This window comes from Phycomyces blakesleeanus (genome assembly GCF_001638985.1).
Source record: "Phycomyces blakesleeanus NRRL 1555(-) unplaced genomic scaffold PHYBLscaffold_32, whole genome shotgun sequence".
NCBI lineage: Eukaryota > Fungi > Mucoromycota > Mucoromycetes > Mucorales > Phycomycetaceae > Phycomyces > Phycomyces blakesleeanus.
In genome coordinates this window covers 423,386-446,718 of record NW_017265189.1, presented here as the reverse complement: position 1 = coordinate 446,718, position 23,333 = coordinate 423,386, and the positions used below count along the sequence as shown (strand labels likewise).

At 34.8% G+C, this 23,333-nt stretch overlaps 12 protein-coding genes across 12 annotated transcripts; 5 read left to right on the top strand and 7 right to left on the bottom strand.

Moving 5' to 3' along the window:
* Positions 1–857: 857 nt before the first annotated feature.
* PHYBLDRAFT_70408 (hypothetical protein) lies at positions 858–1,968 on the top strand (the record flags this gene model as incomplete). Its single annotated transcript, XM_018442278.1, has 4 exons — positions 858–1,052; positions 1,233–1,521; positions 1,582–1,614; positions 1,742–1,968. The coding sequence occupies 4 exons, from the start codon at positions 858–860 to the stop codon at positions 1,966–1,968; spliced, it is 744 nt and encodes a 247-aa protein (XP_018285093.1).
* Positions 1,969–2,569: 601 nt separating this feature from the next.
* Positions 2,570–3,342, bottom strand: PHYBLDRAFT_70407 (hypothetical protein; the record flags this gene model as incomplete). The annotated part of the gene is made up of 2 exons (XM_018442277.1): positions 2,570–3,132; positions 3,198–3,342. 2 exons carry the CDS (start codon positions 3,340–3,342, stop codon positions 2,570–2,572), a joined length of 708 nt encoding a protein of 235 aa, XP_018285092.1.
* Positions 3,343–4,815: 1,473 nt separating this feature from the next.
* PHYBLDRAFT_70406 (hypothetical protein) lies at positions 4,816–5,745 on the top strand (the record flags this gene model as incomplete). Its single annotated transcript, XM_018442276.1, has 2 exons — positions 4,816–4,880; positions 5,019–5,745. 2 exons carry the CDS (start codon positions 4,816–4,818, stop codon positions 5,743–5,745), a joined length of 792 nt encoding a protein of 263 aa, XP_018285091.1.
* A 521-nt stretch (positions 5,746–6,266) lies between these two features.
* PHYBLDRAFT_174758 (hypothetical protein) lies at positions 6,267–7,423 on the top strand (the record flags this gene model as incomplete). Its single annotated transcript, XM_018437328.1, has 4 exons — positions 6,267–6,413; positions 6,476–6,761; positions 6,826–7,162; positions 7,219–7,423. 4 exons carry the CDS (start codon positions 6,267–6,269, stop codon positions 7,421–7,423), a joined length of 975 nt encoding a protein of 324 aa, XP_018285090.1.
* A 503-nt stretch (positions 7,424–7,926) lies between these two features.
* On the bottom strand, positions 7,927–8,579 carry PHYBLDRAFT_174757 (hypothetical protein; the record flags this gene model as incomplete). The annotated part of the gene is made up of 5 exons (XM_018437327.1): positions 7,927–8,005; positions 8,146–8,224; positions 8,289–8,345; positions 8,430–8,493; positions 8,556–8,579. 5 exons carry the CDS (start codon positions 8,577–8,579, stop codon positions 7,927–7,929), a joined length of 303 nt encoding a protein of 100 aa, XP_018285089.1.
* A 669-nt stretch (positions 8,580–9,248) lies between these two features.
* PHYBLDRAFT_151991 (hypothetical protein) lies at positions 9,249–10,356 on the top strand (the record flags this gene model as incomplete). The annotated part of the gene is made up of 4 exons (XM_018432802.1): positions 9,249–9,527; positions 9,586–9,891; positions 9,963–10,118; positions 10,216–10,356. 4 exons carry the CDS (start codon positions 9,249–9,251, stop codon positions 10,354–10,356), a joined length of 882 nt encoding a protein of 293 aa, XP_018285088.1.
* A 159-nt stretch (positions 10,357–10,515) lies between these two features.
* On the bottom strand, positions 10,516–12,020 carry PHYBLDRAFT_70403 (hypothetical protein; the record flags this gene model as incomplete). Its single annotated transcript, XM_018442275.1, has 2 exons — positions 10,516–10,829; positions 11,543–12,020. 2 exons carry the CDS (start codon positions 12,018–12,020, stop codon positions 10,516–10,518), a joined length of 792 nt encoding a protein of 263 aa, XP_018285087.1.
* A 378-nt stretch (positions 12,021–12,398) lies between these two features.
* PHYBLDRAFT_102313 (hypothetical protein) lies at positions 12,399–12,926 on the bottom strand (the record flags this gene model as incomplete). The annotated part of the gene is given in 2 exon segments (XM_018427706.1): positions 12,399–12,567; positions 12,583–12,926. Coding segments are annotated over 2 exon segments (513 nt in total), but the record flags the coding sequence as incomplete, so codon positions are not given.
* A 333-nt stretch (positions 12,927–13,259) lies between these two features.
* On the bottom strand, positions 13,260–14,111 carry PHYBLDRAFT_174754 (C2H2-type zinc finger transcription factor; the record flags this gene model as incomplete). Its single annotated transcript, XM_018437326.1, has 2 exons — positions 13,260–13,573; positions 14,018–14,111. 2 exons carry the CDS (start codon positions 14,109–14,111, stop codon positions 13,260–13,262), a joined length of 408 nt encoding a protein of 135 aa, XP_018285085.1.
* A 971-nt stretch (positions 14,112–15,082) lies between these two features.
* Positions 15,083–19,238, top strand: PHYBLDRAFT_189187 (hypothetical protein; the record flags this gene model as incomplete). The annotated part of the gene is made up of 4 exons (XM_018439617.1): positions 15,083–15,674; positions 15,753–16,363; positions 18,374–18,569; positions 19,222–19,238. Exons 2-4 carry the CDS (start codon positions 15,773–15,775, stop codon positions 19,236–19,238), a joined length of 804 nt encoding a protein of 267 aa, XP_018285084.1. The 5' UTR covers positions 15,083–15,674; positions 15,753–15,772.
* A 729-nt stretch (positions 19,239–19,967) lies between these two features.
* PHYBLDRAFT_151988 (hypothetical protein) lies at positions 19,968–20,561 on the bottom strand (the record flags this gene model as incomplete). Its single annotated transcript, XM_018432801.1, has 3 exons — positions 19,968–20,170; positions 20,282–20,320; positions 20,396–20,561. 3 exons carry the CDS (start codon positions 20,559–20,561, stop codon positions 19,968–19,970), a joined length of 408 nt encoding a protein of 135 aa, XP_018285083.1.
* Positions 20,562–21,529: 968 nt separating this feature from the next.
* On the bottom strand, positions 21,530–22,312 carry PHYBLDRAFT_151987 (hypothetical protein; the record flags this gene model as incomplete). Its single annotated transcript, XM_018432800.1, has 2 exons — positions 21,530–21,728; positions 21,882–22,312. 2 exons carry the CDS (start codon positions 22,310–22,312, stop codon positions 21,530–21,532), a joined length of 630 nt encoding a protein of 209 aa, XP_018285082.1.
* Between the last annotated feature and the right edge of the window lie 1,021 nt (positions 22,313–23,333).

Sequence of the window (23,333 nt, the reverse complement as noted above, 5' to 3'; positions counted from 1 at the left end):
AATATAGTAAAAGAAGAAAGCCTTAAGAAACTAAGACGTAATGACAAGAGCAGATTGTGTTTTCTTATAAAAAGGGACACTTTTTATTTATGAATAAAGACAACTGATATACAGTCTCAAAGTATTTCTATACGTCTCTATTATCAAATATTTTATTTTTCTATTGTTTCATATCTGAAATACCACATATTTATTGATTTTATTATCTTTAATTTTTCTATTTTCTTTTGAGTTTGTATTTTTATCTTTTGTATAAAAAAAAAGCTTATTTCATATTTTCAAACTCATTACAAACCCTCAAAAACAGTGATAACTTATTGTATATTAATATTTATTACAAAAACAAATACTACATGCATCAAATGTATCAGATTGAACTAACGTGATAAATCAATGACTAAAGGTGTTTACAAAGTTGCGGTCAACTGATTTTTATTGGTTGACCACTTTAATTTTTGCTCACTTCTTATAGTAACTACTGAGATTGTAAAAGTCAGTCACTTGAGATCTGTTACATGTAATGTGAGCACTTTACTAAAATACCATCTGCTTACCCCTTTAACTCTCTCTATCTATAATCATGAATAACAACAACAACAATCCACTCATCATCTACAATGAAATGCATGTTCTTTTAGAGCTCTGTAAACAGAGCCTTATAAATATTGGTGATGGCTTTGAAAAAGAACATGATGAAAATAATGTAGATGACTAAGTACTTGAAGAATTCAATAAGAAAAGACAAAGAGATAAAGAAGAGTTAAATGACTTGTATCTGATTTTTCAAAGACAACTGATCAATTAAAAGATGTAAATCTTACAGTTGACAAACTACAATATCTTCTTCTGCATATACAATGGTAGCTTTGAACATATTCAGGCAACACATACAAGAAGAAGAATTAATCGACTCAGAGAGGAAACAACCTGGTGGCGTATCATGCAACCCAAGTTTGGGCGACACTCCTCACATAGATGATATTAGAAGAGTAGTTAAAGAAAATATGTTCAAAGAGCACTACCGCATTACCTTGTCTACTTTCAAGACACTAGTGAACATTCTTTTGGGAGCTGAGCCATACAGAAGATGTGATGAAAGTGAACTGGCTTAGTCTGTGTGGAAACAGGTAACAGTTGTTCTCTGGAGATTTTCTAACACTCACTTTGGATATAGAATGGCGAAAGATAAGTTTGAGTGTAGCTATGAAAGCTACAACAATTTCACTGACTAGTTTATTCTTGCCATGAGCTCAATTGTAATTGACAATGTCATTACCTGGCCAAACACAATTAAACGAACCCTAGAGATTACAGCAGGATTTGAACAACCAACAAAAAGTGGCAAACAAAGATTAAAAGAAGTAATTGGTGCCATAGATGGAAAGCTTATTTCCATCAAAAAACCAACTACTGCCAACTATGGTGACAGTTATGCAGATTGCAAAGAAAATATCAGCATAAATTTGACAGCCGTTAGTAATTATAAAAAAAGATTTATTCACATTGCTACTGATACACCTGGTAATTACATTAAATGTGATTTTTTCATGTGAGATTTAGCAAACCTTTGTAATATATTAGGCAGTCTTCATGATGCTCATATGTTAAAGTTAGGTGATCTTTATCAGGATCTGATTCACTGAGAACCAGAGACGTGTCTGAAAAACACATACATAATTGCTAGTAGATTGATGATCATATTTATACAAAATGGGTTTTTTTAAATTTGTTATGTTCCTAGATTTGATGTATCTACTATTACCCCAACTTTTGATACTGTTCATTGCTGCCCATGGATGTAGATCTGAAAACCAAGAAATTGTTCCACTTACTATGGAACAGAAACTATATAATGCAGTACAGTCCAGAACTCAACAAAAGATTGAAAACACAATCTTACTCTTGGTGCTAAGATGGAAATTTCTATACAAGCATCTTTACTTGAAGAATGTTGGAAGACTGACTTGAGCAATCATGTCATGCTGTGTTTTACACAACTTGTGTCTAGATGTTGATGATATGTGAGAACTTGAAGAGAATGAAGACGACAATATCTTGGGCAATTTTCAAGATTCAGGCAATGAGAATGGTGCTGTTTTTGGGCTGGGAGAAATAGAAAATACTAATTCAATTATATCTGAAAGAGTACTTAATGCACTTCTTGCACAACTGAAAACTGGTGGTGAACAACAACAACTGGCAGTAATGAATTTTTTTTAAGAAATAAAAGTTATTGATTTATATATTTTTATTGATTGTTATTACATCTATACTGGAGAAACTGTGCTAAGAAGTTATTCGATTGTTTCTGCTCAGCAAGAATAACATTGTCTTGTAACTGTCTATGATGCAATTCATTTATACAGGCCTTGATGAACTCATGCATAAGCTCTCTGTCTTTCTCATCTCTTGCTCATTTGGCTGCTCTTTGCTCAGGTGTCCCAAGCAACTGACTGATGAAGACATCACGCTCTGTGGCCACTTCATCTTGCATTTCCTTATGCAAACAGGTGATAGTGCTCAGAATTTTATTTACACTAGCAGAATAACCACTTCTTTCAGTTAATAGCTAAGCAGCTGTTAAACTCTTCTCATTCTCATTGTTGCTGATAACAGAATTAAGATCACTGGCATGATTGTCATTGGTGTTGTTGGAAACTACAGCTTTCAAGAGAACTTCAATTTCTGTTCTACTATCTCCAAAGGTGTTTTCATGAACAATAGGCCTATTACTTGAGGTTGTGGTCATGCTTGTTGGTCTTGATGTTCTTGATTGACCAAAGTTCTGAGGGTAAACACTGGGATCATTGATCAAGATCTCTTTCATCTGATCAAAAAAAGCCCATGCAGGGGCTTCATGGCTTCTTGCACAACCAGTTTTGCGTCTATTACAATCAGCACGTAGCTTGTAGGTCTTTGTTAAGTCCTTGAAATTTTTGCCACATTTATCACCATCAATTGTGTTCTTGAAGTAATCGTCATTGAGATCTTTAAACTGGTCATGTTGCTTAAACTTGTTAACCAGATCTTTCCAGATTTTTCCTTTCAAAAAGCTATTGTTTTTTACTCTTAGAATCTTGGCATGGGTATAATCGTCCAAGATCACCTTCAGGAACAGTGCAACATGTTGGTCTGTTTTCTACAGGCTGTGGCAGGAGTTGACTCTGGGCCCAAGTTGCTTTCCTTGTCATTATCACTTTCTGGGGCTTCGTTGCCTTCCAGTTTGCCAAGACATATTGGTTCAGAATCTTTCACGTTCGAAGCAATGTCCTGATTCTGGTTTGGGAGGGATGAGACATCTGTAACAGAGATTGCTACTTTAACAAATTTGAAAGTATGCATGTTTTAAGATAAGGTCAAGAAGTAAACGTTCAAGAAATAAACTGTTATCTCAAAATAAAAAGAGTCAAGTCTGTTGTTACTTAAAATATTTCATCAATTCAGATTTCCTTAAAAGGAGCGAGATTTAGTGCATCCCCTGTCTTTTGCTGGGAATGCACTTGAATTTGTTGCCTATTTTTGGAATAAAAAGTTTGTCTAAAATTGGGAAAAAAATCAGTTGATCACAACAATATGAACGCCTTAAGCAATATAAAAACAAACAAAGAATATACTTGATAATAAAAAAATGTACTTAAAGAATTACAATAAAATAAACAAAATAATATAGTAGATAAAAGATGATTTTATTATAAATAATTGCTATTGATATTGATATTAATTATTTGTGTGGTATACACACCACAATTGAGTGAAGAACAGACCCCACAACCAAACACTGGTTCCTTCTTGCTAATGAACCTGGCAAGTTAACAATCTCCGGAACTGTTACACACCAGGCACACGTACACTACACACTCATACAGTGTAAACCAACCATTACACAACAGGGATTTGAATTACAGGGATTTGAATAGTAGCAGATATAAACAATATTATTTGGTCTCTTCAATAAATAACACTCTCACAGTATCTACTTTTCCCATTATTGAGATACTAACCCATAAACAATCCCGAATACCTCAATTTGGAATATTTATCTTGAAGTCTTATTTGATATAATATCTTTTTCATAAAAATGTTAATTAAATTATTTTTTGTGCTATGTGAGAATGTGAGTGAAGGTCAAAGTAAATTAATTACAAAAAGAAATCCATTTACCCTTTTCTCTTTTTGAAACAATTGATTTAAATCTTCTCTTTTGTTCAAGCTCTAGCTTGTCAGCTACAATAAATATGTCACATATATTGTAAAGAAGTTTTGTTTTTGACCATGTTGTAATATCCAGTACTGGAAGGTCAGTCTATTTGATAAGTTTGTTCAGTAGTTTGTTATAATATATAATCTTGGTTATGAAAAAATTTAATTACTACAAAGTGCAACCAGTCACTGTTTATCTGAAGTTTATAATTTTTGGCTCAGACAAAAAAGATGGTAAAATTTCAAAGTACTTTACTTTTTTTTCAAAAATATAGATTTTTTTTAAGGAATCAAATTAATTAAGTCATCTATTGCTAGCTAATATCTTACTTTATTTAGGGGATCTATATGGACATGCAAAAGCAACCAAATTGAAGAATTAAATGTGACGTCATTTATAATTGACTTTTGGGAGTGTTACCAACAAATTGGACACTGATAAGACATGCAAAAGTGAGCAAATTGAAGAACTAGTTGTGACGTCACATATAATTAGTTTTGCATGTTACACGCATTTTTTTGGGGGGATCAGATAAATTACCCTCCAGATTGCCAATTAAATCACTGCTTTTTTTTACTACAACATCAGTACATAATTTTTTTTTGACATTTAACATGAGCAACATTAACAACATCAACAACACCAACGACTTTGTCATTGCTAGCAAGACATTGAAGAAGTACGATGCTGCCTTGACTGAGTTCAACTCAATTTTTCTTGTTGGAAGAGAATTCTCTTCAGCTGTAGCTGTTTGAGAAGCTGCCAAGACATATGGTGTCAAGCATAATATTGCTTTCACTACTGAATATGCATCAAGCTCTTGTATCAAATTGATTTGCAAGCACTCTGGCAAATATAGAGATACCAGAAAAGCCAAGAAGGTTGCTTCCAAAACATCAGTTATGGGTGAAACTCTTTTTGAATGGGAGAGAAAGCGCAAAAAAGACATGCAGAAGCATGGCTGCCCTTGCTTCATGTATGCCAACACCAAGAAGGGCAGAAAGCTCACTGTGCGCTCCCATGAGGCAGAACATAACCACCCCATCGAAGAAGACCACAGAGCATATGCTATGTACTGCAAGCTCTCATCTGAGACAATGGCGCTTGTGGTTAAGCATCTGGAGAACAATGACGATGTATCCACCATCTTCAACAGTTTGAAGATAAATGGATATACAAACATTGTTTGCCATGACATTGCTAATATAAAGCAACATTTTGGAAAATTGGAAAAAGGAAAGGAGATGTTTGACTTTATCACTACTCTGCAAGATCTTGACTTCCATGTCAGGTATTCTGTTGGTAATACAGAAGATAATCAAGTGAATATGGTCTTCTTTGTGCATCAGGATGTGATTAATGAGGCACAAAGAATGCCTGAGACTGTCATTATTGATGCCACATATAAGACAAATAGTCATCAAATGACTTATGTCAACATTGTTGGTACTAGCAATATGAGTGGAAACTCTTGTACCACTTTAAAGATGTATCCAATTGCCGGTGCTTGGGTAGAGCATGAGACAGAAGAAAATTATCTCTGAGTGCTTAGCTGTCTCTGCAATGCAGTCTGGCCCAATGACAACAACAACAACAACAATAACAACAACAACAGCAGCAATGACAAACAAACAACACTTCTCCCAGATGTTTTCATCGCAGACAATGAAAAAGCATTGAGAAATGCTATTACTTGAGTCTTTCCTGAGTCGAAGCAGTTGTTGTGCTATAAGCATATCAAAGACAACTTTAAAAAGCAATTGCTTCTGATAATGAAGGGAGACAAGAGTAGCAAAAAGAGAGACCTGTTGGATAAGCTGTCAGAATTCCTTGACCGAATTGCTTTAAAATGCATTACACATCAAGAAGTAAAAAAGGAAACAAATGGATATTTTGAATTTGCAAAGAAAAATTGTAAAGACCAGGAAAAAGCTGCTAGTGCTTTTCTTGAGAAGTACATATAAATTTTTTAAATTTGATGTAAACAGTGTATTTAACTATAAAAAATTGTGTTTTTTTAATATACTTTATCAGAAAAATGAAAGACAAGGAAAACTGAGTGAACATGTATGTTTACAAACATGCCCATTTTGGCAATTACATGTTGAACCATGCAGAAAGTGCCCATGCTTCTCTCAAGCATTCTCTTGGTACTTTCTCAGGTAAACTGAAGACAGTTACCCTTAAAGTAAAAAAGTGGTATGACGAGTTGGTAAGTTTATTCTATACTATTTTATGTATTTATTGGTTATAATATATTTATAAATTGTACAGGTTGCAGATCGCAAGCATTGGCTAATGGTGGAAAGCCTTGGAGAAGGAACAAAAATTGTGTTCAATAAAGTCAATGCCGCCAGACTAAGTGACATCTGTCTTAAAGTCTGTAGATTTGCAATGGATCAAATCAAATTAGAATTATCCAAATCCATTATACCCAAAAAACTAGCCAAAGCATGCAAATGTCTCATACAATACAACTACCTGCTTCCTTGTTACTACACACTCGCTAAATTCGATACCATCCCAAGATGCTGGAGAAAAAACTATCTAGAAGGAGAAGGTAATATATATAATAATAGCAATAATTATGTGACGATTTTCTCATATAACATTTTATTATGTAGACCATTTAACTATCCAAAATGCAACCCCAGTATCCCCAAACATCAATAATATCGAACCAATAACCCCAGAATTCAACTATGCTCTTGAGCTTATTTGCAAACATTTTGTCAATGCTCAGAGCAAACAAGAACAAATCAATATATACCAATTGATAGAAAAAACTTGGAAACAAATCGACGCACAGAAACTCAAAAACCTTAAGAGCCCAACAGTAGTTGAAGCCATTAAGGGCCGACCAAAAAATACCAAGCACAAGGTGATTGCATTAGAGCATTGCATCAATACCAAAAAAGAAAAAATCACAAAAAAAATTAAAACAGAAAAAGAACAAAAAAAGTAAGATTTTAATATTGTTTAGATTTAATTTACTAAATCTTTGCTTTGTTTTCTAGGCAAAAAATATTCTCAGCTAAAGAGCAAAAAGCCATAAAAAATATTATCAACCTTGGATCACCATGCGATCTCACATTACTAACAAATTTCACAATCGCACCAAAACATATATCAACAATCTTTTCTCCTGAAGCAGACGGAAATTGTGGGTACAGGGCAATAGCAATGGAAGTGTACCAGGACCAGGAAGCACTGGAAAAATGATCTGACATACATATGTGTAAAGGCGTAGTTACTCAGGTGTCAAGACGGGATTTAACATTGAGTCCAGATACATATCACCATGTAACAAGTTCGTCTTAGCACCATGTGCCATGAGCAGCTATACACATGTGTGGGGTCAAATAAAAATGACAGGAATATAGTTCTTTAGCACTTTCGGTGTGTTGATCTGACTTGGGATATTGAAAAGAGTTTTTTGAAACCAAGGTTTTATTTTTATATGTTTTATATGGAGCTTTAAAGGTGAATAATATATTTATTTTCGATCTTGACACAGTAGTATAGTTCAACATTACACCTCTTCGTTATATTTTATATCCAATTAAATTCAATACTTGAGCAATTCTTTGGGTTCTGAACCATAGTATAGTTCAATCGTTTTTTATTTTAATTTCAGAAATTGTTTTATTGGTAAAAGTTTATAATAGTATTTATTTGAAAAGAACAGAATGTTTCTAGAACTATAACAATCTTATAGTATTGATTTATTGGATATCCATTATTGCTTCTACTGGTCTGCTTGATACTGTTTGAATAGAATAATTATCTACAGAAAAGAAATACCTGAAAATATAAAAAGAAAGCAGACTGTTTGTTGAAATACAACAGACTTTAAGAAGCATAGACAAATTATTAGCTATGTGTGCTGGATACTACATTTAATGTAATATGCTTTTACATTTTGTGTACACTTCTATACTTACATTATAAATATTGAAAAAGAGCAAGCAAAAAATAGATGTTGATATTGATAATCCATGGCATTCCTTATGATATCTTTCACTATAAAAACAATGAAAAACATTAATTTTTGTGAATCAAATAAAATAATAAATAATTTACATACCAGTAGCAAGAATATATATTAACAGAGATAGATTGTCTTTGTAAACACTTGATAGAACTCTAGTGAAAAATAATAATATTTTATGTTAACACATTATAATATTAATATTACTAAAATAAAAAATAAAGTAGTAATCCTTACCATGTAATATCATTTCCAGCTGTATAATGTAAGGGAAATCAAAGACAGGATCAACAGTGTTCATCTATAATAAGACTTCATTTTAGTAAGATACATGTCAAAATAATATATATATATATATACTACCTTGATGTTTTTAACCAAATTCATTTGTAGCAGTTATTCTTGATGATCAAGTCTGTAATAAAAAAAACAAGTCAGAAGGATTTTTATAGATGTCAATTTCGCAAAATATAATATTGACCTTTGTTAATCTGGACAGCGATTGTGAAATGAATGCATTTAAATGAAAGCAAATGAGTATCTATTATGATAATAATAGAATGTATTAATTTTTATTGTTTATAATAAAATATTTAATAAAGAAGTATGTTACCAAAAAAAAAGCCACTAATATAATAATGACAAACATTGGAAAAGAAAAAAGGAGCAGAAAAGAAGAAAGAAAAAGATGTAAATTTTTTTTCTGCGTTTGAAACAAAATACCAAAAAGCTTATCCAATAAACAATAGCAAAAAAAAAACTGAAAAGAGGTGATCAATTGAGGCCAAAAAATGTATCAAGGTCGATTTGCATCTCAGTGTTTCAAGAAGTTGTCTTTGAAGTGTTCCTGAAGTATCACTACCACCTATAAATACTTAATATTTCTACTTGCAATTCAATGTCACTCACTCTTGATTATATCATCTCAACAAATCTACGTTGCAAATTTACTGTAATTTACATAACAAAATAGATGGATTGTCTCTTACAAAAGAGAATAAAAAAAGAAAAAGAACTGATATTAACAATTGAAAATATTATAATGTATTACAGATAATGCCTACCCCCAACTGCAGACTCGCTCCTTCTCTTGCTAGCACTGATGTCCAGTTGCTACAAGCTTTGAATGCAATAAAAGAAGAGATGAAGGCCATGAAGGATAAGATCACATTGATGGATACAAGAATCGGTGTAGTGATCACCGGTAACGCAACCACCATTAATGGCATTGATGCCTTGTCTGCCCTCCCAGCACCTGCGCATGTGTCCACTAGTGTTGCATTCACTTCTGCTGCCCTTCCCACCGCCGAATCAAGTGATACTAATGCTGTATTTGTAAGTATAAAGATATAAAAGACACTTGCCAATCTTGTTGCTAATTAAAATATAATAGGGATACATTTATGGTTATATGTGGAACCCAAAGCTAAAATCAAGAGACCAGGCAGAAATCCAAGTGAATGCCATAAAACCAAAGTGGGCAGTTGATGTTCGTTTTGATCGCTCTCCAAATAGAGAGTTAGTCAAACAACTCTTGTATTACTTGGAAAAGAAGTTTGCTGGCACTGATATGAGGACACGCGACCTTCGTAAGTGTATATACACAAACTTCTGTAGTAGACATCGCCAGCAAAGGGAACTTCCAGAAACAAGACGAGCCTTGAATACTAATTCAAGAAGATCTGGCCGTGAAACTGATGTAAACTATATTTTCAATTTATGCTAAATAATAACAATTAGAATATTAATTGTATTGTCTTTTTCCTTTAGAACTACACTTGCCGTCGCCTTGCTTATGATGCTTACAAGGCTGACATTGATCTCAAGATGGGTCGAAACTGCTCTGGACTGATCCAAAAGTTGGTCATGTCTGAAGGCGAATCAGACAATGATATGTCCCCCTCTCAGCCAAGAAATGAGATTTGTGTTGCTCGCCCAAGTTGGAGAAGTGACGAGATAAAACCTAACAGTTTTCTTTTTTGAATGATGCCAGGCTGAATGTTAATATATGTTTATTACTTAGCTTAACAAATTCATTACGGAGGTTGACTCGTTTGTTGTTAAGCAATTGAGTGCAAATTCCTGCCAACTGCTTAAGAGAGTTTATGATAGAACAGTGGAATCAACAGTCCCAACTGATTTAGATTCTGCTCTACCTCAATAGGCTCTTAAATATAGGTCATAAATAAAACTCATTTTTTGTTATTTTTTTTCTTTTACTCTCAAAATTTCTTAACACATATGTATTGTTTGCAACATATATAATAAGACTATATTAGCTTATGTATTGAAATTTTTTATTAAAAAAGAAATGTATTAAATATTAATTGTATTGTTTGTGTGATAAAGCGTTAACAAGTATTTTCTTATTATTTGTGCTGGTTTTATAATCACATGTTGCAACAACTGATGATATTCGATGTACTGGCAAGATGCATTCAAAATCACATGCAATAAAATCTGCACTGCAGATGTCAACACTTTCCAACTCTCTTGAACGGTCATGCTCAATCTGGAACCACTTAACAAACGCAAACACATGTTTATCTTGATAAATAACACGTGTTTGGAGCTCTGTGTCGTCTACTGGTAGAGTGAAAGAGTGCAAGAACAGATACTGAATTTGGCCAGTGTATGCTGTGGTATTTCAGGTACAAAACAATAGAAAAATAAAATATTTAATAATAGAGACGTATAGAAATACTTTGAGACTATATATAAGTTGTTTTTATTCATAAATAAAAAGTGTCTCTTTTTATAAGAAAACACAATCTGCTCTTGTCATTACGTCTTAGTTTCTTAAGGCTTTCTTCCTTTACTATATTTGGTTATTAGAGTGTATTTACTGCTTAACTAGTGTCAGTGTTACAATTATGACATCAAGTCATAAATCCTACTTCTTTAGCTCTTAGTTATTCTTTTCTCTTTTATACTAGAGCTTTAGGATTTCCTACTAAATTAGCTCCATATCAATCTGACATAGTTTACCCGGCAGTATGATATAATTATCTTAACAATCTTTAAGATATTATCTACAGTACTAACTGTAATAATTATTGGGTTGATTACTTAATCGTTTATATATATTTTATACTGACAAGATGATAACTACTACGCTATCCCAATATGAATATGTTCTTATATGTGATAAATCCAATATCTGAGTGTCTGGATCACTACATATGCCAACCGATTATTGCCTTGACTTCTAAGGAACAGAGATTGAACAAATGAGCCATGACCAGAAGCATATTTGCAGCCTTTGTAAACCTGACCAAGCAAATTGATTGATTTCAACTTTATGATTTAGTTGTCGACAAAAGAGAATGGAGAGGAGGGATGCTGGTAACCTTCAAGATTTGGCATGCAGTATGTAACTTTATAGTAATCAAGCAAATGAGGATAGTCGACATCACTCATTGCTGATGGGGGTTCGATATGGAGAGGAAATGTGAATGGAGGAAGAGGTTCATTGCCAAGGACTGGAAGAGAAGGGTTTGAGTATGCTTGGATGAAGGCTGATAGTCTGAACGGACGCTGGGGAAAAGTTATTGTATTTTTTGAAGTGGAGGGTTGAGCTGTGGTAGTAAGCTTGACAAGAAGAGAAAGAAACGGTACTTGGCTTGGGCATGTGAGAGCAGCATGAACGAAATCACCTTTGAATGTATCTTGGACGAAACTATTCATGTATGTAACCTCAAAGGAATTTTTTCTGTTCGTATTCACGTTCTTTAGCAGACCATTATATCGCTCAAACCCAAAGAGCCAATATCCATATACTGGTCCAAAATCACTGATGGTCTCGTGAAGATAGAGATGTAAATGCATGTTACAGGTGAGAATAGTTGGAGTGTAAATACGCTGGCACTCAGTATAGAATTCTTGAAGAAATTTATGGCCATCGTCAATGTCAGAGAACGTGATGCTTGGCTTTACTAATTGGTGGCAGACATCAACAAAACTGATTCAATTTCTGAACATTTTAATTGGCAGGACGGCCTTCAACAAGATAGGCAAATACACTAGCACCCAGGACTTCCATTCATCAGCTTTCATGTATGGAAAGCCCTTTCCGATCTTTGATTTCAACACCATATAATCCATTGGCACCACTATTGTCTCTGCCATTGTTTGCATCATAGCTAGCTTTCTATCGTCTATCAGTCCTTCTTTTATCCACCGCTCCATCATTCTCTTTGGTGTCCTCAGGAATAAATTATGTATGGGATCGATGATCGTTCTACGTACTAGATCAAAGTATCCAAGGTGATGCAGCTGTGACCATCGAACACCATTTTCGATTTCCAACTGATGCCATTCTGAGGGCGTACTGGTACTCTTCCACTCCTCAGCATGCAACCTGTTTTCCAGACCGCTACGGATTTTTCACGTCAAATAGTCAAACCCACTGAAGTCGGCCTGATTGGTGCTTGGTAACCTGGTAAACTGCCTCACACATCTGGGGCATGCACAAGTACTGTTGTGGGTGGTGAATCTACTGGTCTTCCTGGTGGTGGGGATGTCACAGGCAACCATATGTAATGCAGCATGTATATTAACACCGGCTGGGCACTTAAAGGTTGGGATGGTTATCCCCATAAACAACTGCAGCAATTCATCAACTATTGACTTTAAATAGTGGTTGATCTCTTTGGTCTTTGGCTCTTTAGAACCAGGCATCAAACCAACAAGGATGACATTTTCAGGCTTAAATCTTTCCTCCTGAGGCAAGTTATTTATCGCAAGGTAGATAGCTCCAGTTGAATATGTAACGCCATCAAATGGCTGGAACCAGTCGATGTTCATTGTTAACAGCAATGAACGAGGTTCATCCACAAATGATACGCCACTTTGGTCCTTTAGCTCCTTCCACATAGTACTATCATAGACATTGCATAGTGTATCTACAACCTTAAGCTCTTTGTTCCATTATCTGATTTTTTGCTCGAACCCAGAACGAAGAAAGAAAACTTGTAATAATCTCTGGATAAAGTTGTAGACGTATGATTGCTTGGCTACCATGGCACCAGAAGATGAAACCTTCATCAATTCACAATTGTATGCTGATCAAGAACCATGCTTTTTGAAGTCACAATGAGTAGGGAGAGGCACATCTTGTTCGTAAACCTTGTGGCAGTCTTCACATACAACAGACTTCTTGATACTATTGGCGTAATTGGAAAAACTAGTCATTCTTTGCAGGCCAATAAGACTTGTTGGTAATTGGAAATCTTTGCTGTACATCTTGAGTAATTGATTGATAAATTCAATCAATATGGTGGCACCTTTGTTAACAACATAACGCGAGATAAAAAGAATGGCAAAGGTAGCAATGAAATGATGGACAGGGTTTTCAGACATGTTAGAAACCTCAAATGGGTCTATTTAAAATTAACAAAAATAAATTAGAACAAATTTTCTTTAGATCTGTTTTTAAGAAAACAAAATCATTTATGACTGACCTTCATTAACAAACTCTTTGTTGTGAATGAGTATTGATTACTGCTGAATCTGAGAGTAAGACTGAAGGATAAAATAATATCCTTAGCTATTCCAGTCAAACGGATCTCCCTTTATGATATTATCTAATACACAGATCATCATACACATAATTGATTATTTATTATTATCACCATGACATGGGATATACAAATACATATACATTATATATATGGCATCATTATATTTCATCTACATATTTCTTTTATTATACAAATACTTAATTGAGAGACTACAACTACAACTATCTAATATTATGAAACATTACCCGAGTATCTGGGTCGGAATACTAAAATATTACCAATAGCATAAATGCTCTTCTTTACCAAAACTCTTGGACTGATCTGACTGGAGAAGTATCATATCAATTGGTCTTTCCGGATCTTTCCAGAAGAACAATACTCCTGGAAGATGACTCATCGTGATAAAGATTACTTAAGCACACATTGAATTACAAATTAGAAAAACATATAAATATCAGTAGATAGTTCCGTGTAGAAAGACAATCGAATTTTATCATTCTTTACTTTTCTTTTGAAATAAACAACCTACACAAGTTCTCACGAATTCTTTCGTCTATATTATATTTTGCTTTATTTTCTCCCCACAACATTTTTTTTTCGTGAACTACAATGAACTCTCCTGCTGACTTGTTTCCCGCTGGTTTGACCCCTGTTCCTGAGGAGGCTACCTTGTCCCCCATGTCTGCGGATGAATTATTCTCTGACTTGAGTGAGCCCGTCCTCTTTCCGGATGCTGCCCCTGGTTTTGGTTCCGTTTCTGGTTCTGGTTCCCCTCCCGTTGGTAGAGAAGTAGCAACTGCTTCCTCCTGTGTGGCCGTTCTCAAGGCTGAATTGGGCAACCATATCGAGGCCTTCAGCGCTGCTCATGTAGCAAACAATGAGCAAGCAGCTGATGATGCACTCCGCAGGATCGAGCGCACAAGATTGGCAATCACTAGCCTTGAAAAGTGCAGCGAGATGCTTGCCTCTCCTGGTACAAACACAGAGAGAGCTGGCCGTGAAGGAGGGTTGACTCTCAACAGAAGAGATCTTCCCAAATTCCAATTGGCCTCCAGTATTATTAAGCCCTTCCCAAATGAAGAGGTTTTTGAATCAGTTGGACATTTCCTACGTACCTTCAAGAATGTGATCGAGTCTTCTTCCTTGGACATCGAGAGAGTTTGGAAGAAATTCCTCCCACTTTGCCTGCCTCACACTGATGACGGATGGGTAGAGATGGATCTTAAGAAGTGTATTGATTGGAAGGCGGCGAAATCATGCTTCAACAAAAGACATGGTTCCAGCTTGGTGTCTCGGCGATTCACAGACCAGGTCTTTACAATGATGATGAAGAACACTGAGTCCATCGGTGATTACTCGAAGAAGTTCCTCCGTGCGGTTTACAATGCTGGTTTACCCAAAGACGATGCTCGCATCGCTGATCGCTTCCTTGCCTCGCTGACCTTATCAGTGCAAACACTGGTAAGAGTTACCATGGCCCGCTCTGGTCCCAATGGGGAGTCCAAGCGTGATTGGACTGTAGAGCAGATCACGCAGATCGGCAGAGACATCCTTGGGGATGACAACAGGCTCTATGCTGAGGCGACCCGATTGATTCCTGGTTCCCGTGGGCAACCTGAGAAGAATAACGAGGAACATCCCAGAAAGAAGCTTCACCACTCCAACAAGATAACCAAGCATGAGAAGACATTTTTCTGCTCGCACCATGGAAAAAACCCGACCCATGAGTCCAGCAAGTGTTTTACCTTGATCAACCGCAAGAACAAAGCCAGTAGTTCCAACAGTCGCAATCCTTGCAGACGTTGTGGTGAAAACTACTACCATGGTCATGTCTGCAAAAGCAAGAACAATGAGCCAATTCTCATGGTATCCCAGTCTCCCGCAAAGGATAAGTCTGAGCAGACGCTCAAGACGATCCAGGACAGGATAGATGAAGACATGGAGGAAATATCATTTGAATGTAAGTACCTACTTGACAGAATTGAGAGAAGAATTAAAGCTAATGATGCGTTTAATCTTGTAACTCCAATCATAATAGAGAACCAGAAGTTAATCGGGATGATCGATACAGGCAGTTCCCGCACGTTTATAAATTTGAAATGTTTAAATAACAATTTACAAATAACAAAAATAAATTCTTCAATTGGTTCCTTTAATTTTCTGTCTAAGAATAGTAGTACAAAGAGATTAGGAAAAACTGATCCTTTAAATTTTAAATATATAAATGGCATCACCTTTAAGCATGCACCAGAGGTGTTAGAGTTTAATACGGGTTTTAATTTTGATATCCTCCTTGGAAGAGATATTTTGGCAAAGATGAATATTGGATTAATTAATGTTGCATATGATATTGAAGGAGAATATGTCCATTCAGATAATGCAAAAGACTATGCCGCCATTTATGAAAATCTAAATATTGATAAAGAGAAAAAGTTTGAACCTGATAATTCGCCAGCTGGCACAGCACAGCAACGAGCAGAATTTATGAGCTCTATTAAAGCATCACTGGAGGAAAATAAGAATATTCCCGTTGAGTCATATTGTCCTTTATCAGAATCTATTATTCGTTTACCTACTAAGGAAGGTGCGACGGCTTACAGACGGCAGTATCCTATACCGCACGCTCTAAGACCAACACTTGACAAGCAAGTAAAAGAATGGCTTGAGACAGGAACTATTGTCAAGTCCAAGACCAACACTTCCTTCAACAGTCCAATGTTGCTTGTTCCAAAGAGAAACAAAGCTGGTGAGATTGTCAGTCATAGAGTGTGTTTAGATGTGCGATTGTTAAATCAGATCCTACCTCCCACATTCAATTATCCAATTCCAAAAATTCAAACAATATTTCAAAACTTAAGTGGAAAGAAATTCTTTACCACACTCGACTTATCCAATGCGTATCATCGTTTCAAAGTTGCACCTGAGGATGTACACAAACTGACATTCACTCACTTAGATGGGCAACAGTATAGCTTTATTAAAGGCTGTTTTGGCTTGAAGATGCTTACTTCACAATTTCAACATGTCATGGCTACTTTATTTGATAAGATTGACTGTGTACAGAATTTTGTTGATGATTGTATTGTTGCCAGTGAAACATTTGAACAGCATGTCAAAGACGTAAAATTAGTTATTGAAAAATTGTCATCCGCGAAGTTGATTCTGAACTCGGAAAAGTGTGTCTGGTTTCAACATTCAGTGAGATTGCTTGGTTTTGTCGTCAATGAGACAGGCACCAAGGTTGATAAGCGAAAGTTGACAAATGTTGACAAATGGCCTATTCCTACAACTGCGAAACAGATTCAGCAATTCATGGGTTTGATCAATTACTTCAGAGATTATATTCCTATGATTTCGAAGGTAGCTGAGCCTATTTCACGTTTGAGTCATGCCAAGAATGTGTCTGGTCAATGGACAGATGAGCAGACGAAAAGCTTTAAAGCACTAAAAGACATATTGCACCAAGATTTAATTCTTCATTACGCAGATATGTCACGTGAAATGTATGTGGCCACAGATGCATCCCTTTATGGAGCAGCTTGCTTATTGTTTCAGCGAGATGAACAAGGGCGTGATAAATATATCAGCTTTGTATCAACTTCCTTAAGCCCATCGCAGCGACGATGGAGCACAACTAAAAGAGAATTATATGCAGTCGTTTTGGCGCTTGAAAAATTCCGTCCATTTCTGTGGGGCCGACAGTTCACAATTTTTACTGATCATCGAGCACTCATTTATCTCCACACTCAAAAAATCGCTAATCCAATGATGATTGGCTGGATTGAGACACTCCTTGACTTTGATTTTAAAGTGGTCCATATTCCTGGTTTGTTGAATAAACTACCTGATTTGCTAAGCCGCTTGTATCCTCCAGAGGATAGTGACAAGCTGGTGGAGGATGATGGATTGAGAAAAATCAGAACAAATGACTTTCAAGCTAAAAACAGAGTTATTGTTCAAAAGAAAAAATATAGTAAAGACAGAGTGCTAAATGTACTTGCAACGCAACTCGTCGAAAATGCTTCAGAGTCGTCCGACTATATGTCACCTCCTGAAGAAAAGCGTAATGGCTTACTAAAAGAAGCACATTCGTTTGGTCACTTTGGAAGTCAAGCTATAGTGAATGATCTTCATTCACAAGGCTTACACTGGACTAATATATATGAAGAGGCTAAAGAGATTATTCGTTCTTGCCCTGAATGTCAGAAACACAATATTAGCAAGAAAGGCTATCACCCATTGACTAATGTTGTAGCATTCCGACCATTTGATCATATTGCAATTGACTTATGCGGTGAATTCCCTGTATCAGAGGATGGACACACGTACATGTTAGTTCTGGTTGATGTATGCTCCAAGTACATTATCTTGAGACCACTGCCAAACAAGAACTCAACAACAATAGCTAAAGCATTGATAAAGATTTTTGGAGATTATGGTTTTCCCAAAGTAATGCAAAGTGACAATGGTCTGGAATTTAGAAACTCTTTAATGTCAAGCCTATCTAAAGAGCTTGGGATTGATCGAAGATATTCGACAGCATATCACCCACAAGGAAATGGTATTGCCGAAGCCAGTGTAAAAATTGCAGAGAATACTGTACGTAAAATGATGAGAGCGAACAGCAATGACTGGTGTCACTATCTACCGATTGTTCAGCTGTGTATCAATAGACATATTCCTCAAAAAACACTAAGTGCGCCGTTTTCATTAATGTATGCTCGCAGAGTCAATGTGCCTGATGAGTATGGTGACAAAGATAAATACTCTCTTCCAAAAGCCACAGTTACAATTGATGAGCTAGAGAAGCAGATTGATCATATGGAAAATATTATATTCCCTGCCATTAACGAACGTGTGTTAAGGATTAATGAGGAATTAAAAAAGAAATATGATCACAAAAATATCCTAATCGACATCCCCAAAGGAACACACGTTATGGTCAGATTACCACATCGATCAAATAAATTGGCACCTATTTATGAAGGTCCATATACAGTGGTTCGAAAGAATAAAGGAGGATCGTATGAGTTAAAGGATGAGCAAGGTGAATTGTTACACCGAAATTATACACCCTCAGAACTCAAGATGGTCACCATCGATGAATCAACAATTGAGAATGAGCTCTACGAAGTTGAAGACATTCGAGATCATCGTGGTACTGCTGGTCAACGAGAATATTTGGTCAAATGGGCTGGCTATGGCGAACGCGCTAATACATGGCAAAAGGCTGAAGACTTTACCGATTCCACAATTGTACAAAAATATTGGAAGAAAGTTAGAGAGTTGGAACGTTTAGAGAATGAGAGAGCTGAAGACTTGATTAACAAAAGTGCATCCTCAAAAAAGAAAATAGTTCACACTTCAAGACTAAATGGTAAAAGTAACAATAACGATGAGCACAAGAAAAGAACACTTCCTACCACTTTGAGTAGAGAAGAAAGATTACACAAAAGAAGAGCAACAAAAAATTAAAATAACAAAAAATGAACACGTAATCCACAAAGCTGAGTTTACAGTGTAGATCTCCATAAAGTACAAAAATTATGTGCATGATTGACTATAATAAAATAAGCAATTGGCCAGACAATGAAATAGTAAATGAAATGTTTTATTGCCGAATCAACAAAAGGTATTGTTGAATCTGGTGGAGGATAATGTTGTGAATGAGTATTGATTACTGCTGAATCTGAGAGTAAGACTGAAGGATAAAATAATATCCTTAGCTATTCCAGTCAAACGGATCTCCCTTTATGATATTATCTAATACACAGATCATCATACACATAATTGATTATTTATTATTATCACCATGACATGGGATATACAAATACATATACATTATATATATGGCATCATTATATTTCATCTACATATTTCTTTTATTATACAAATACTTAATTGAGAGACTACAACTACAACTATCTAATATTATGAAACATTACCCGAGTATCTGGGTCGGAATACTAAAATATTACCAATAGCATAAATGCTCTTCTTTACCAAAACTCTTGGACTGATCTGACTGGAGAAGTATCATATCAATTGGTCTTTCCGGATCTTTCCAGAAGAACAATACTCCTGGAAGATGACTCATCGTGATAAAGATTACTTAAGCACACATTGAATTACAAATTAGAAAAACATATAAATATCAGTAGATAGTTCCGTGTAGAAAGACAATCGAATTTTATCATTCTTTACTTTTCTTTTGAAATAAACAACCTACACAAGTTCTCACGAATTCTTTCGTCTATATTATATTTTGCTTTATTTTCTCCCCACAACACTCTTCAACGTCTGTCTTGACACCTTCTTCTTTACCACTGCCAGAGTCAGAGTTCATGTCTCTTTCAATGTCAGAGTCATTGCCATTGACCTCACTGATCTCATCGTCTGCTGAGACATTGTCAGCCATTATGGCGGCATTCGAATCAGGTGAGTCGGCCTGATCGTCTATTTTTTTGATGGATTCAGATTGACAGGTCGGGATATATACAAATATAGATTAGTTTAGCTTATTGTCTCTACTGGTTTTCAAATATTTTTTTTCTTTTCTTTTCTTACATTGGGTATCAACGTCCATCATTTGTTCTTTTTGCATAGCTGTGTTTCATTAAAATTAAAAAATAAAGAAGTTATTACTCAGTAATCAAAAAATAAATCCTGAATATAACATACTATTTGCTAATCTTTCAGCCATATCCAGTCTCTCAATTCTCTCAAGCTCATCTTTTCTAATATGGTGCTTAGCAGTTCTGCTTGTCATCAATGAGTATCCCTGTGAATTTCTGCTACATTGAGCACAACGGCAGACAACATTATGGTGGTGGGGGATAGAAGACATTTTATGTGTTTTGTTTGATGTGATTTATTGAGAATAAAAAGAGGAACAAGCGTAAAATATACTTTATTTGCACCAACTTTATAGTAAAAAAAAGCATTATATTTTATGGTTGTTTAATTGAATTCTTCTAACAAGTTCTTTTCTATATTATTAAATATAAAAAGAGATATGACAATTATGATATTATCAATTCATAGTCTTTATTCAAATGTTTTCAAGAATGCCTGTTGTGTGTAAAAGGCATATATTTTTCTACTATGAGTTTATAAATAGATTATTGCAAGAGTAAATCCAGAAAATAGTAAGAATAAAAAAAAAGGGGTGGTAGAATGAGAATTATGATAGGTCTCTGTATGTGAATTTAGCCTTCCGTATCAGACTGATATTCTAAAATTCTGTTAGCCAATGAAACCAACTAAAACTATATCTTTGACCTGAACTTCAAAAAACACACTGAGTTGAAAAAAATCACTATTTCTACACATGTGTTTACCAACCTGGCCACATTGTTCATCAGGGTGGTTTTTCCAGTGGGTGTCTACTGATTACTTTATTATTTAACACACAGATTTAGCATGCATGATAGTGATTATATTTCATATGATGATATCACTATAATATGGGATACATCAGTGGATTATTATAAGCATAATTATTACTCATAAACACATTTACTTTCGATGTTAATACTTCATTGGGACTACAAACATTTATATAATTAATCATACATTAATTATCCCAAGATCATGTTGCTCTGATTAAGGCTCAGATAGGATCGATTACCTGACCCCAGTAATATAATTTTCCCAATCCAAAATAATATAAATAGTAGTAGTAGTTCAGTGTAGGAACCTGGTCAAACTTTGATACAAAATCCTTTCTCAATAAACAAAACCTACACAAGTTCTCACGAATCTTCGTTCCTAATCTCAAATCTTCAATTCTTTCTCTTAAAAACTTCTTCAACTTCAACTACCACAACAGTAAGTATGGATTTGTTCTCTATTTTTCTCCTTGTTGAAGACAAACAGATTGTTTTGGCGTGCGATCAGATAAAAAAAGATTGACTTTGACTTTATAGGATCAGCAGCAAGGAGTTTGATGTGCTCAGAAGGCAAGTTAAGGAATGCGGTGACCTTTGTGCTGTCAGAGAAAGTAACATCTAAACTTTTCAATTTGAAAATTGGGATGTTCGATCCTTTTTATATCTGGTAATTCCAGAGTGCATCTAACCAGAGCAACTTGAAAGAAATATTTTTTCTAATAGTTTCTTTGTGGATCTTTAGAAGAAGATTGATGGTAAATAATATCTTCTTTAACATTCTATAAGAAATCATGTCGTTATTATCATTAACAAGTGCAAGCAAAATCATCATCTGGATATCTTTAAATGAATGAATATTTGGTATAAATCTGTTCCAGGCTGTAGAGTTAAACACTTCACTCTGGAATTCATTCTCTTCATTGATTGAAGATTCGTTGTTATTGGCAAAAGCAGATATATTGTTCAAGATGTGATTAAACAGAGAAATGTCTGCGTTTGTCTCTGTGTTTTCCTCAACATCAAAATCACTATTATCAACTCTACTTCCATCATCACTTTCTTCACACTTGTCATAATTTAAAATATTGTTATAGTATTCATTATCAACGTCTGATTTCTCTTCCACACTTTCACTTGGTGTAAGCAGGTTTTTTGGGCTGTTGTTTGTCTGTATATCTTGATATTCAGTCTCCTGAACTATGCTCATATCATCTGCAACCGTTTTTGTTATGCCATGACATCTTTGCAAATGTCTTTTAAAATTTCAGTGATCTTTAAAGGTCTTCTCACAAAGTGAGCAAGACTTGCCAATATAAACAAGACTGAAGTTGAGTTGGCCTATAATTCTCAGAGTAGGTACTCATACTCTTCCTGGGCAAGTTTTTTATTACTCTGTTCATTGTTGTTTGTAATATAAAGGAAGTAAAGACAAAAAAATAGATAGAATTAACGTGTATCTCTTAATTTTGTTCAAGTTACAACGTGCCTATTTTATGAACAAATCAATTAAATTGCACTATTTTGCTGAGATTTTAAAAAACCAAGAAAAAATAAAAAAAATAAACCAAAACATTCTTTACTCTGCATTTTTTAACACGATCAAGTTACTAATCAAACTTTTAATGCTAGTATATAATAACATGTTCCTCTCATAAAAATCTATGATATGATATATATGAAAACTTCTAAAAAAACAATATAAATGATCACTTATTTTAATTAGCATTTACTAATCACATTTAATCTCAAAATAGTATAAGATTAAACAATTTTTTAAGCTCATAAAGATATGTGTGTTGACATTAAAAGTACACCATGGGAGATTTTTGATATCAAATAAGGAAATCCAAATTTCAAAAACTTTTTGATTGGCTAGTTAAATATATCTCTTGTGTAATTTCCTTTTATTCTCTTTTTTTAAAATTAGCAATCTCTATAAGATAAAATCGGATGTACAGACATCTAGAAATAGATTTTTGGCATAATATCACAAAACTAAAAAACGACTTAAAAAATTTAATTATTTTATTGATAGAATTTTAAAAAATGAATAAAGAAAATGGTTTTTTTTGACTGGGCAAAACAATGAAGAGAAATCTCACCCCCCTCCTTCAAGACAGAGGACAAGACACCAGAAAGGCTCTGGTAGTGCTGTACATTGGCTAAAACTCTCTGCTCGCATATATTAACTATGGGAAGATATATGAGCCATACCTACCATTAGATTC